The 14,237-nt window shown below is 42.1% G+C and overlaps 1 protein-coding gene across 1 annotated transcript in view; it reads left to right on the forward strand.

The window, feature by feature from the left end:
• Positions 1–14,237, forward strand: part of LOC126282124 (cytochrome P450 4C1-like) — a 91,266-nt gene that overhangs the window by 75,278 nt on the left and 1,751 nt on the right. Inside the window, exons 9-11 of the mRNA XM_049981595.1 lie at positions 5,652–5,720; positions 5,837–6,008; positions 11,957–12,136. Coding sequence (XP_049837552.1) covers positions 5,652–5,720; positions 5,837–6,008; positions 11,957–12,136 — 421 coding nt within the window. The remainder of the gene's footprint in view (positions 1–5,651; positions 5,721–5,836; positions 6,009–11,956; positions 12,137–14,237) is intronic.

A 14,237-nucleotide genomic window follows, 5' to 3' on the forward strand; every position in this document is an offset into this window, starting at 1 on the left:
AAACCTCCGTTGAAAACTTCGTCTTGTTGCAACAACACTGTGTTCTAGTCGGTGGAATTCCAACATCAGAAAAATCCTCTGTTCTAAGGAATAAACCATGTTGTCCACAGCCCACTTGCACGTTGTGAACAGCACACGCTTACAGCAGAAAGACGACGTACAGAATGGCGCACTCACAGACTGCGTTGTCTTCTATATCTTTCACGTCACTTGCAGCGCCATCTGTTGTTGAAAATTGTAACTACTGTAATTTCGAAAGTTTGTCCGCCTGAAAATGTACTGTTGTCCCAAGCATATTGCAACAAACGGTGTATTTCTATCGCTGCTCGTTTAGTTTTTATTGCCGTTTCAAATATACCGGTCATTTTTGAAACACCCTGTATGTAGGCGGCAGTAGAATCGTTCGAAAGTCAGATTCTAATAACGGTTCTCGAAAAGAACGTCACCTACCCTCCAGAGATTCCCATTTGAGTTCCCGAAGCATCTCCGTTACAGGTGTTGTTCAAACCTACCGGTAACAAATCTAGCAGCCCGCCTCTGAATTGTTTCGATGTCTTTCTTTAATCCGACATGGTACTGATCCCAAATACTCGAGCAGTACTCAAGAATAGGTGGCAACAGCGGTCTCTAAAAAAAAAAAAATAAGAAAAATGGGCCCTAGGCGCTATGGGACTTAACATCTGAGGTCATCAGTCCCCTAGACTTAGAACTACTTAAACCTAACTGACATAAGGACATCACACACATCCAAGCCCGAGGCAGGATTCGAGCCTGCGACCGCAGCGGCAGCAGCACGATTCCAGACTAAAGCGCCTAGAACCACTCGGCCACAACGGCCGACAGGTCTCCTTTACAGATGAATCACTCTTTCCTAAAATTCTCCAAATAAACCGAAGTCTAGCATTCGTCTCCCCTCACATGCTTGTTCCATCTCACTTCGCTTTGCTACGTCACGCCAAGATATTTAAACGAGTTGACTGTGTCGAACAGGACACTAGTAATACTGTGTCCAATATTACAGGTTTGTTCTTCTTACTCATCTGCATAAACATACATTTTTCGACATTTAGGGCTAGTTGCCGTTCATCACACCAACTGGAAATGTTTTCTCGTCTTTTACCTTCCTACAGTCCCTCAACTTCGGCACCTTACCGTACACCACGGCATCAAGAGCAAATGACCGCAGATTGATGCCCATTCCGTCCGGTAAATCATTTATGTGTACAGAGAAGAACAGCGGTCCTATCACACTTCTCTGGAGCAATCCTTTCGATACTTGTCTCTGATGGACATTCGACATCGAGGACAGCATACTGGGTTCTATTACTTAAGAAGTGATCGAGCCACCCATGTATCTGCGAACTTATTCCATATGCTCGAACCTTCGTTAACAGCCTGCCTGGGGGTACCGTGTCAAATGGTTTTCGGAAATTTAGGCGTATGGAACCCGCCTGTTTCCATTCCATTGCCTCCATCTATAGTTCGCAGTATATTATGTGAGATAAGGACAAGCTGAATTTCACATGGGCGATGCCTTCTAAAAACACGCTGATTTATGGACTTAAGCTTCCCGGCCTCAAGAAAATTTATTATGTTCGAACTGAGAATATGTTCAAGAATTCTGCGCAAACAGAAGTTAGGGATATTGGTCTGTAATTTTGCAGGTCCTTTATTTTACTCTTTATACACTGCAGTCACCTAAGCCCGAGTCGTTTGGGACTTTGTGCAGGGTGAGAGATTCGCGACGAATGCAGATCTAGGTAAGGGGCCGATGTCATAGAGTACTCTTTGTAAAACTGAACTCGGATCCCATCCGCACCTGGTGATTTATTTGGTCTGAAACCTTCCAGTTATTTCTCTACGCTAGAGATGCTTATTACTACGTCTTCCATAGGGGAGTCTGTTCGATGGTCAAATGACGGTATATTTGTGCGATTAGCCTGTGTGAACGATTCTTGAATATGACATTTAAAACTTCGGCTTTAATTTTTTCTATCTTCAACTGCCACACCACTGGTCCATCAATAAGGGACTGAATAGAAGCTTTTGACCCGCTTAGCGACTTTTCATACGACCAGAATTTCCTCGGGTTCTCTGTCAGATCTTCTGCTAAGGTGTGATGGTGGTAGTTCTACGCTTCGCGGATAGGTCTTTTCACATACGCACGGATCTATCCTAACCTTCCTTTGTCATTTGTGCGTTCCCTTTTGAACCGAGAGTTCAACATCCTCTCCTTGCTGAGCATCCTACGACTTTCGTTAAGAAACCATTGTAGGTCTTTTCCATCGTTTATCTACTTATTAGGCAGTTAACTCCCCAGACCATGATTTACAATCTTGGTAAGATTTGCCTATAATTCCTCTACATCCATCTTACTGGAACTAAGTGATACCAGTTCACTGTATAAATGAGATGCTAATAACTGCTTAGCTGCCTATCTAGTAGGGACATACTCCTAGTCTTCTTGACTGATGTATTAACTTTTTTAATCATAGTTGCATTAATGACATCATGATCGCTAATCCCAGTTTCTATACTGACATTGTCGATAAGGTCCGGCCTGTTTGTAGGTACAAGTTCTAAAATATTTCTGTTCCGTGTGGGTGTCGAGCTAGCTGCTCAAGACAGTTTTCAGAAAACGTGTTCAAAAGTATTTCTCATGACTCTCTGTCTGTACCCCAGCAACGAATCCACAGACATCCCAGTCTATCCTCGATAGGCTAAAGTCGCCTCCAACTAGAACTGTATGATCTGGGTATTTGCGTACTTCGTTTTCAGATTTTACGAATCGAAATTGACTTTGCATACAGCTTATGTATAATCGTTTTCTCCCTACTTCGTTTAACCAAGAAATTTATAGCATTTTCTTTGTCACACGAAGCTATTACTGTACAAGTTCTCTTTGGGCTTGGAAGGGATTCTATTTCTGTTTTTATTGTCTTCAGTCCAGAGACCGGTTTGATGCAGCTCCTGTGCGAGCTACTGTGCAAGCTTCTTCATCTCCCAGTACCTACTGCAACCTACATCCTTATGAATCTGCTTAGTGTATTCAGCTCTTGGTCTCCCTCTACGATTTTTACCCTCTAGGCTGCCCTCCAATACTAAATTGGTGTGTCCGCAGCTCGTGGTCGTGCGGTAGCGTTCTCGCTTCCTGCGCCCGGGTACCCGGGTTCAATTCCCAGCAGGGTCAGGGATTTTCTCTGCCTCGTGATGACTGGGTGTTGTGTGATGTCCTTAGGTTAGTTAGGTTTAGCTAGTTCTAAGTTCTAGGGGACTGATGACCATAGCTGTTAAGTCCCATACTGCTCGGCGCCACTAAACTGGTGATCCCTTGATGACTCAGAACATGTCCTACCAACCGATCCCTTCTTCTAGTCAAGTTGCGCCCCAAAGTTCTCTTCTCTCCAGTCTTATTCAGTATCATACCTCCTCATTACTTATGTCACCTACCCATCTGATCTTCAGCATTCTTCTGTAGCACCACATTTCGAAAGCTTCTTTTCGAAAGCTTCTATTCTCTTCTTGTCTAAACTATTTTCGAAACTATTTATCGCCCATGTTTCACTTCCATACATGGATACACTCCATACAAATACTTTCAGAAATGACTTCCTGACATTTAAATGTATACTCGGTGTTAACAAATCTCTTTTCTTCAGAAACGCTTTCCTTGCCACTGCCAGTCTACATTTTATATCCTCTCTACTTCGACCATCATCAGTTATTTTGCTCTACAAATAGCCAAACTCCTCTACTACTTTAAGTGTCTCATTTCCTAATCTAATTCCCTCAGCATCACCCGATTTAATTCGACTACATTCCATTATCCTGGTTTTGCTTTTGTTGTGGTTCATCTCATATCCTCCATTCTAGATACTGTCCATTCCGTTCAACTGATCTGCCAGGTCCTTTTCTGTCTCTAACAGATTTACGATGTCATCAGCAAACCTCACAGTTTTTATTTCTTCTCCATGGTTTTTAATTCTTGCTGCGAATTTTTCTTTTGTTTCCTTTAATGCTTGCTCAGTATAGAGACTGAATAACATCGGGGATAGGCTACAACCCTGTCTCACTCCCTTCCCAACCATTTCTTCCCTTTCATGCCCCTCGACTCTTATACCTGTCATCTGGTTTCCGTACAAATTGTAAATAGCCTTTCACTCCCTGTATTTGACCCCTATCACCTTCAGAATTTGAAAGAGAGTATTCCAGTTAACACTGTCAAAAGCTTAAGGTTTACCTTTCCTTAATCTTTCTTCTAAGATAAGTCGTAGGGTCAGTATTGCCTCACGTGTTCCAACATTTCTGCGTAATGCAAACTGATCTTCCTCGAGGTCGGCTTCTGCCAGTTTTTCCATTCGTCTGTAAAGAATTCGTGTTAGTATTTTGCAGCCGTGACTTATTAAACTGATAGATCGGTAATTCTCACATCTGTCGACACCTGCTTTCTTTGGGATTTGAATTATTATATTCTTCTTGAAGTCTGAGGGTGTTTCGCCTGTCTGATACGTCTTTCTCACCAGATGGTAGAGTTTTGACAGGGCTGCCAGTAGTTCTAATGAAATGTTGTCTACTTCCGGAGCCTTGTTTCGACTCAGGTCTTTTAGTGCTCTGTCAAACTTTTCACGCAGTATCATATCTCCCATTTCATCTTCATCTACGTCCTCTGCCTTTTCCATAATATTGTCCTCAAGTACATCACCCTTGTATAGACCCTCTATATACTCCTTCCACCCTTCTGCTTTCCCTTTTTGTTCTGGGCTTTAATTAGCACAACAGTCATCGTTCGAACCACAAAACAAGGAATCATCAAAATTATTTCCTGTTTTCCCTAACGTTTCCACAACTGCTAACGAAATGTCGAAAACATTGACTGATTGATAAGAAATATACATGTCTTGGAGAGAAGTAGGTGATTCGATAGCTTACCACATTCTTCGAATTTGATCTTTGCAGGGTTGAAAACATTAACTGAATTTCACGTTACTGTGAAACTCTGTAAACTGCACTAAGACGGGTGCTATTAGCAAGCATATGTGAAGAAACCAGGAAGAAAATTAATTCAGTTCTATCTCAACTGTTAACACTTAGCGATACCGCTAGGGTATATGCTAATTGTTATGGATAGTACATGAGTTGCAAATTCTAGCGAATAGTAACTGCGAACACGTGTGTCCTAGAAACTGTCAATGAAAACTGATATTCGCTTTACAAACTCTGATCGCGTTGTGCCATGTCGTCTGCTCGCTGAAGTGCCTTCAGGCAAGGGTGTGAACCCGCCGTGCTGCGCATGAGCTATCTCCCACACCGACATCAAGTGTATACATTTCTCCTGACACCAGGCAAGCTACGAATTTGGTAAATTTCAACATTTTTAAATAGTTACAGGGTGTCTTAGCAGCTAAAATTTCGAGATTGTGTTGCTTTCGGTGTGTTCTTACCATTTAAAAAATTCTGGGCAGGCTTCGACAAGTCGAACTGGAAAATTCCGTTTTTAGTTGAGGATTTCAGAAAAAAATTTCTCCAATTAATCTAGTACATCCCAAACAAAATTCCTTCTAAGATATATTTCTGTTATGTACCTGGTAATGCCAAGCTGGTCAGATAACTACAGATCTGAACTACCTATCTCTCCGTATTTATTTCTACAGGGCCATGACACGACTTCAGTTGCCATGTGTTGGGCTCTTCTTCTTCTGGGACATCATCAGAACGTCCAGGTATTCTCACATATCAAATAAACAGTGGAGGCAGAGTTACTACACTCACACTGCTACTATCGTTTACCTCTGCTCATTGTTATTATTTTTATTATTATTATTACTATCTGTTTCAGGACAAAGTTTACTCAGAACTCTACGATATATTCGGACATGACAAAGATCGCCTTCCAACGTTGCAAGATCTTAACAGTATGAAATACCTCGAGATGGTCATCAAGGAGACGCTACGCCTATATCCCAGTGTGCCGTTTATCGGAAGGAAGGTCACCAAAGATATCGAAATAGGTACGTCACTTCCAAACTGTTTCTCTATTTTAGATACAGATAACATAAGGTACCAAGTATATACGATGGGAAAGGCGCCCTAGTAGCGTTTGTAAGTACTCGTGAGATGTGTGGCGCATTAATAAGAGAATCCCTAGTTCGCCATCATAAGGGTTCGATAAAAATTATGGAGACATAAAGAGAGGGTGACTGAAGTCGAGTCAACAGACTGGTCGTAAACGAAAAGGGGAAATGGGAAAGTTGGCGCAATAAATAGCTGTGTACTTCGATTCTTTAAGGGACTGTCGTAAGAAAGGAAAAAATATAAGCTGTATGGCGACTACCAAGCATACCATAAAATAGTAAAGTGCGCTGTAACCAACAATGTCACCTTTCGCTCCTGATATACAGGGCATACGTTAAAAGGACGATCTTTTCTGACGGCATATGTGTTCATCAAACTGTTTCTGTTTGAGAACGTTTCTGTGGCGTATAGGCAACGTAGCGCAACTCCGATGCGGGTATATAAACATCGACTTATAGGTAGGAGTTAGTGTGGCATTCGTGTCTTTCCGACATGCGTGCTATAGATACGGAAACTTGAACTCCATGGCGACATTATTACCAAAGGCTTCCAAATAGGCCCAGAGTGCTGATATTCTTTGCTTGGCTTCCGAAGGAAGAACACCGATGGACATCCATCGAAGAATGAAGGTTATGTACGAGGCAAAATGTCTCGAAAACCATTGTTGTCGAATGGCGCGACAAGTTCCACGTTGTTTCATGATAACGCTCGTCCCCATATCACAAATTTCATAAGGCAGAAGTTATGGCACCTCAGGTGGGAGACACTCGAACAGCCGCCATACAGTCTGGATCTCTCCCCATGCGATTATCAGGCTTTCAGCCCCTTAACAAAGGCCTCGAAGGGTCGATTCCATTGGGACAGGGATGTGTAGCAGGCAATTTCGGACTTCTTCGCCCAGTAGCATTTTACTAAATGAGTTTCTTCAACTTGGTGTGGCGGCATGATGATTGCCTCAATGGTCACGACGAGTTTCCTCGGTTGACATGACGATTCAGGACTTCACGGCCTTCGGACATAAATTTTTTACTGCTTCTTATACACGGTGACAGATAAAATCCGGAGGTCGTTGAGGGATATTTTCTGTATTTTGGTACTAATGACCTGCTGTCTGCGATTGCTCTTTACAGATTCATTGGACTTCGTTTGATTTCTTATCGCAATAATCATTTTATATGCGTTTCCCTGATAAATCTGCATAAAAGTGCAAATGTCTTCAGTACGCGCTGTTGTATTGTCTGGATAGGAACTTCTTCAGTCTGCTGATGGCAGTTGCTGTTGTCAACCGTAATTCCCACTTTACCCTTTGCCCTCAAGTCTACATTCGGTACTGCTCGGTTCTGTCTCAGTTTTGTACTATTGGTAGTGTTAGTTGTGCTTCAACACGGATACAGTGCAGTACGGATAGGTTTACTAATGAAGGGGCGGCTCATACTCACTGTTTCGGCTTAAAGTGAAGTGCCGGCAAGACGGAAAGGAACGTCAGAGCAGAGGGGGCTACGAGACGAAGACAGCCAGTAGTACGCTGACCGACCCCTCTCTAGGACAACAACGAGACAGAAGAGGACATAAGCGCCTCGCCGCCTGGCCGCGGCCCAGTTGAAGATGGGCCGCTCTACGGACTCAACAGCAGGACTTAGAAACTGTATAATTCCACTTGTATTAGGCGTTCTTGTACTAATGAGGCTTCTCATTTGCCTGTCGCCATTTGCTTGTGACACTCCACTGTAAACTCCCAAAATCAAATATTGTCATTCATCTTACTGTAATAAAAATTCATTAATACGATTTGCTTGAATTGTTTTCTAGCGCTCCGAGAAAGCAGGTATCCTAAGCACCCCATATTCGACGAGCAGGCACGATACAGACGGGACGAGGTTCTCCTCACTCGGCTTCGGATAAAACACAGTCCTATGGCGCTTGGCTTCCTGCGCCGGCGAGAGAACCCTCCAATGCGTGGTACTTGCGGCATCCAGGTCACTGTGTGCCACGTTTTATTGGATTGCGTTTTATTTTCTGACCAGCGGGCCGCGCCTGACTTGCCGGTTGATTTGCCACCTCTTTTAGGAAATACTCAAACGAATGTGGTTAAAGTTTTAAAGTTGTGTGACTTTTCCAATGTTTTTACCAAGAGTTTAGGGAGAGAGTCTTACAGGATGACTGGCTCGCCCTTTTTTTACACAAGTGGCCAGCCGATGACAATTTCCTGTTGCATCCTTGGCGCTCCTTTCTCGTTTTCCTTACGTTCTAATTTCTTGTACAGAATTTTGCAGATTTTCCCGCTTTCTTTGCATGTATGCTTCCATTTTATTAAATTTGTCCACATTCGTTTCCTTTTAATATGTGTGAGGGCGCTGATGACCTCGACGTTGAACGCCCGTAAGCCCCAAAACACACACATACACACATACAAAATGTGCATCGCGTATGAGTTCATCACAAAATAACGATGCTATTCTGAACTGTTACCTCAGCGATGGTAGTCATGTCACAGAACTTCTGCATCCCCAACTTCTATAATCGTCATTAAACCTACCCATACTGCAAAGTATCGCTGTTGAAGTGCAACTAATACCGCTAAGAGAAATAAGCGCGACAATATTTTGTAGCGTTTTCTCTACGAAATATGTAGTGCTGCAAGTCATTGCGAGATTAGGTCAAAAACATCAGTATCAGTCACAGAATACTTGTATAACGTGCTTGCAGATGACAGTGGAGATCAGACAAAAATCCAGTAAGTAAATATCACAAACCAATGGCTTTTTGCAACTAACTGCTTTTAAATCTGGAAGCAACCGGAAATTGTAAAAGAGTTTGTTTGGAAATCACTGTCGAAGTTTAAAATTAATAAAACAAAATGGGTATAATAAACTAAATGGGTCTATATTAACAGATGCAAACATGGATCTGAAATACCTTAAGTGTACAGGGGTTGCACAAATACATGGAAACACCAAAAACACAACACATTACCAAGCCTAATAAGTTACAGGAAACCCGCTGGCGTTCAAAACAGTCGTCTCGCAATTAATAAATACGGGTCTTACATGGTTTTCAAGGGCATCTTATATCATCCTTTTATCAAAATTGTGACAAGTAGAAAGAACGAGGATGGTGATCGATACCTTTCGCGCACCCTTGTAGATCACATAGACTCAGTAACAATGAGATCTCGTGACTGTTATGGCTAGAGGAGAGACGGCAGTTCATCCCAGTGCTCGAAAAACCAGGCGCCATGTCCTATTGCAGAACAGCATCGCCATTGGAAAACAAACATTGTAAAACAGGGTGCAACTTTATCAGCCAAAATGTTCACAAGTCCTTGGCAGTAATGACACCTTGCAGACTAACCCTGGGGCCCATGGAATACCACGATATGGCTGCCCAAATCATAACCGATTCCTCGCCGTGTTTCACTCTTGGGACGGAAACTTGGCCAGAAGTTGGAAAGAGTATGAAACATACGATAAAATGACTTTCTTTCTGTGCTCCCCAATCCAGGTTTTATGGTTTCGGCACCAAGTTTTGCTGTTACTGACAATTGCATCGCTGATGTGTGGTTTTGTAATTCTAGCTCACCTTTCAATTTCCCGCTTATGAAGCTGCCTTCCTGTTGTTTTGGCGCTGACAGTGGTCAAGAGTGTGACATTCAACCCCGAAATGACTTTTGCTCCTGTAGTTATCTCATTTTTAGTTACAATTACCTTCATGTTTAGGTCAACACACACTTTCTTACGCGTTGGGACTTAGCGAATGATGCTTTCCCTGTATGCGGTATAAATCTTCGATACGGCGCCTCTTCAGATAGCAAATACATCGGCTCCCTCGGTTACGTCAGCACCAACTATGTGCTCACTTTAGAATTCGCTTAGTTCCGAAATAACGCACTCACAGCTACACAGAACACAGTTCTGTCAACGACTGCCACCTGCGACGTATTAAGGACACTGCACAGGTGCGGTTCGTAGTCCAATACAACAGCTTAACCTGCAGGTTTGGCTGGCATCCACATGCATGTTCAAGCGCGCATTTCTCGCTGTGTTTCCATACTTTTGTCCAATGCCTGTGCATGAGATATGTTTTTAAAAAATACCAGGATTATGTGTTTCTTTTTGCGGTAAGAATTTTATTGATTCACCTATATCAATCTTATTTCCTTCAAAATCGTCCAGATTAGATATTATAGATTTATTGTAGCTTCTTTTCTAATTCTCGAACTCTTCCGGAACTCGATCTTGGGATTAGCTTTTAGCTCCTTCAGGAATAGGTTTTTAATATTGTAGATTCTTGTGAAACAACGGTCTTTTCAAGTTTTCTTTAGTTAAGAAACTGATAAAAATCACACGACTAACGTTTATGGACGATGGGACGTCATTACGGTATTACTTTTCGCCAAAAATTCATGATCAAGTGACGAAGTTTGCCCATGTGAGTTATTGCCGTGAGTACTTTCACTTCAGTTCCGACCGTTTTTTGGACTGCTGCATGTGAAAGACGTTGAATTTCAAAGTAGTGCTTCTTAACGTTCGTTCTTGTGTCAGGGACTCATGCTGCACCATCCCTTTAAAATCGAAGAACACAGTGAGCATAACCGTCGCATTTTACCGCACAACGAGCTTTTCTGGTTTTCGTGATCCGTAACGCTTTCACTGGTCCAGTCAGACTTAGTTTCGGCGCCATATCAGTATATTCATGTTCCTCTCCTGTTATGATACGTTTCGGTTGTTCTCCATATGGCGACTCCTAGACAACTGGCAGTAGCAAAAGTTATCGTCGAAATTCAACAATTAAAAAAAATAATAATAATTCTGTTGCACGTTCCATAACAGAAAGGCCAAAAGAATTCATGAATTCATGACATGAGTGAGCTGATATATCAACATCATCAATAACTTCTCTGATTGTGATTGACGATCTTCTCAGCCATTTATTTCCTTTTTTCCACAATTTCATCAGGTGACGCTGGGACCTCCAGAGCGCTAGTGATCTTCAGCGTCTTCACAGCCTTTTTCTAAACGTTATTATCACTCACAAATCCTTGTTTTACTCATGACAGACGCGTCTCAACCAATATTCAACATTTCTGAAACACAGCTACTCTTTATTCCGTCCGTACAACAATATTTAATACAAGTTCTTTTACACAATTTTAGACAGAATAAACAATATCCGATACTATAAAAACACCTGTAAACACGTAAACGTAGGCTTCCGCGGCCGTTGTCAAAGTCAATAAAATTCTACTGGGTTTGAGGCCGAATTGTCATCTACAAAATTCCGACGTTTCGGCGACTGTTGCAAGATGCCTTCCTCAGGCGCCGAAACGCCGGAATTTGTAGATGACAGTGCGGCCTCAAACCTAGAAGAATTTTATGGAACACTTATAAGCAGTTTGGCAGCTCTCAATACACTAAATTTTCTATATGCCTAATACGATATAGACACTTAAGAAAAATATGGTTCAAATGGCTCTGAGCACAATGGGACTTTACTGCTGTGGTCATCAGTCCCCTAGAACTTAGAACTACTTAAACCTAACTAACCTAAGGACATCACACACATCCATGCCCGAGGCAGGATTCGAACCTGCGACCGTAGCGGTCGCGCGTTTCCAGACTGTAGCGCCTAGAACCGCTCGACCACCCCGGCCGGCTACTTTAAGAAAAAACCTCTCGCGAATCGGACTGATACAGCTTGTCAAACTGCAATGTCCCCTCTTTGAACACACCTCGCAAAATTCATATTCTGTTGATGAAAATCGCGTACTATGAAGTGTTTCGTTCATAATGAGTAGGTTAAAAGTAGTACAGAACCGTGTATGATTCGTAGTGGTCTCCTGAGAAGAACTGCTACGTAAGTGTCGTGTTTGTGTGTGTGCCTGCAGGTGGCTACGCTGTGCCGGAGGGCGCCATGCTGAACCTACACATCTACCACGCACACCGCGACCCCGACCACTGGCCGGACCCGGACAGCTTCAACCCGGACAACTTCCTGCCGGAGAGGGTGCAGGGCAGGCACCCTTACGCTTACGTGCCCTTCAGTGCCGGGCCTCGCAACTGTATAGGTAAGGCACTCACTAACTCGGGTCCTCGGCGCCGGGTCAGTGGGGCTTATCCAAGATAACCACAAAAAAATCACCCAACTTTACTAGTTTATTATAACTGTTTAATTTATAACGAATCATACATCAAACTGAATGTAAACTAACCTAGTTTTTCTTACCAATAATCAATGTGTGCACTTTTAATTATACAGCACACATCCGACGTAAAATCAACTTCTTCCCACTTTGTGATAGAACAGACCAAGGGTACCCTTATACTCCTTTAAAGTATTCGGTGCCATGCTTTTGCGTATCATACGATACACATTTCACAGTATGACAAATACTGGAAAATTTGGAAATTTGTGGTAAGTTCCTATGGGACCAAACTGCTGAGGTCACCGGTCCCCAGTCTTACACACTACTTAAATAAATTAACTAAGGACAATAGCACACCACACAAAACACACACACACACACATACACACACGCACATCCGTGCCCGAGGGAGGACTCTAACCTCCAACAGGGGAGGGAGGGCGAGCAAATATTAAAACACAACTTTAGGTGCTCTGTATCGTATTAAGTAGCACTGTACACGATTTATATAAAATGTAACACATTGATTCAGTCAACTACAGCTCATTTAAATACAATTAACAGGAATATTTAAATAGTGGAAAAAGTCTTGTTGTAATATCAATTTTACGAACTTTACAGAAAAACTAATTACCGGTACTTCATTTGTGTAACTGTCAGAAAATAGTCACCTAGAAATGTTAGTGTTAAAATAAGTTCACTCATTAAATGAAAATTAATTGTCGAAATTCTATTATTTCATAGAACGTGAAAATTAATGTTTTGGTTAGGTTTCTGGCTAACTGATGCAGTGAAAGTTACAGTCACTTTCAGGAGTTTACGTTTCAATAAAAACTTACATCAGATTCACTGTAATTAATTCTATAATTACAACTTCTAGAGCTTTCTGTCATGAATAAACTATTATTTCGATCACTTGGTCAAAACTAGGTTATTACGTAAAATTTGAACCTCAAAATCTATTTCCTCATTATGTGAAGTACTCCAAAATATGTTAGCATCAAAATTCCTGTTATAATTACCGAGATAATACTTATTTAGTATCAAGTATTGTCAGTCAACCAGGGTTCGGTACTAAATTTGAAAAGCGATTTAAAAACTACACTTGTCGTAGTCAGTCATTTATTAGACTGTCGTCAAAACTGAACTATAATTTCTTATGAATCGACCGATTTTAATTGTACCTCAATTAATGTGACTGTTTAACAACACATTCAGAGAACTTGTATTGTTACGAAACTACGTAAGCAGTGAGCCTAAGAGTTCGGGAGTGAAAGTAGAGGGGCAATAGGGTGGCATTAGGGTGGCAGTAATGTTGCAGTAGGGTGGCAGTACGGTGACAGTAGGGTGGCAGCTGCTTTCAGTTAGTTCGACTACATGATCTGTAAAACCAGTTTCTTTGAGCTGTGCATTGTACAAATTTTCTGGGACAATATAAACATTAACGCAAAGAACAAACTATGTGTTGGGGTAAGTTATTCAGTATCATTGGCTGGGATTTCTGCTGTGAAGCAATTAATATCATGCAGCCCAATTAATACTGAATCGATGGAGAAAAGTCGTAGAAGTCAACAAGATAAGTTCACGATCCAGGGAACGCCGATTCACAGTCCACGAGTAAGCCACTCGGACATTTTTAGCTAGAACTTATACTGTATTCAAACATTATGAATCACCTCGAAGGAAACGATATATTGATACGTAATCAGCATGGTTTCAGAAAACATCGCTCTTGTGTAACGCAGCTAGCTCTTTATTCGCATGAAGTAATGGCCGCTATCGACAGGGGATCTCAAGTTGATTCCGTATTTCTAGATTTCCGGAAAGCTTTTGACACCGTTCCTCACAAGCGACTTCTAATCAAGCTGCGGGCCTATGGGATATCGTCTCAGTTGTGCGACTGGATTCGTGATTTCCTGTCGGGAAGGTCGCAGTTCGTAGTAATAGACGGCAAATCATCGAGTAAAACTGAAGTGATATCAGGTGTTCCCCAGGGAAGCGCCCTGGGACCTCTGATTTTCCT

Source organism: Schistocerca gregaria, chromosome 7, assembly GCF_023897955.1.
Source record: "Schistocerca gregaria isolate iqSchGreg1 chromosome 7, iqSchGreg1.2, whole genome shotgun sequence".
NCBI classification, from domain to species: domain Eukaryota; kingdom Metazoa; phylum Arthropoda; class Insecta; order Orthoptera; family Acrididae; genus Schistocerca; species Schistocerca gregaria.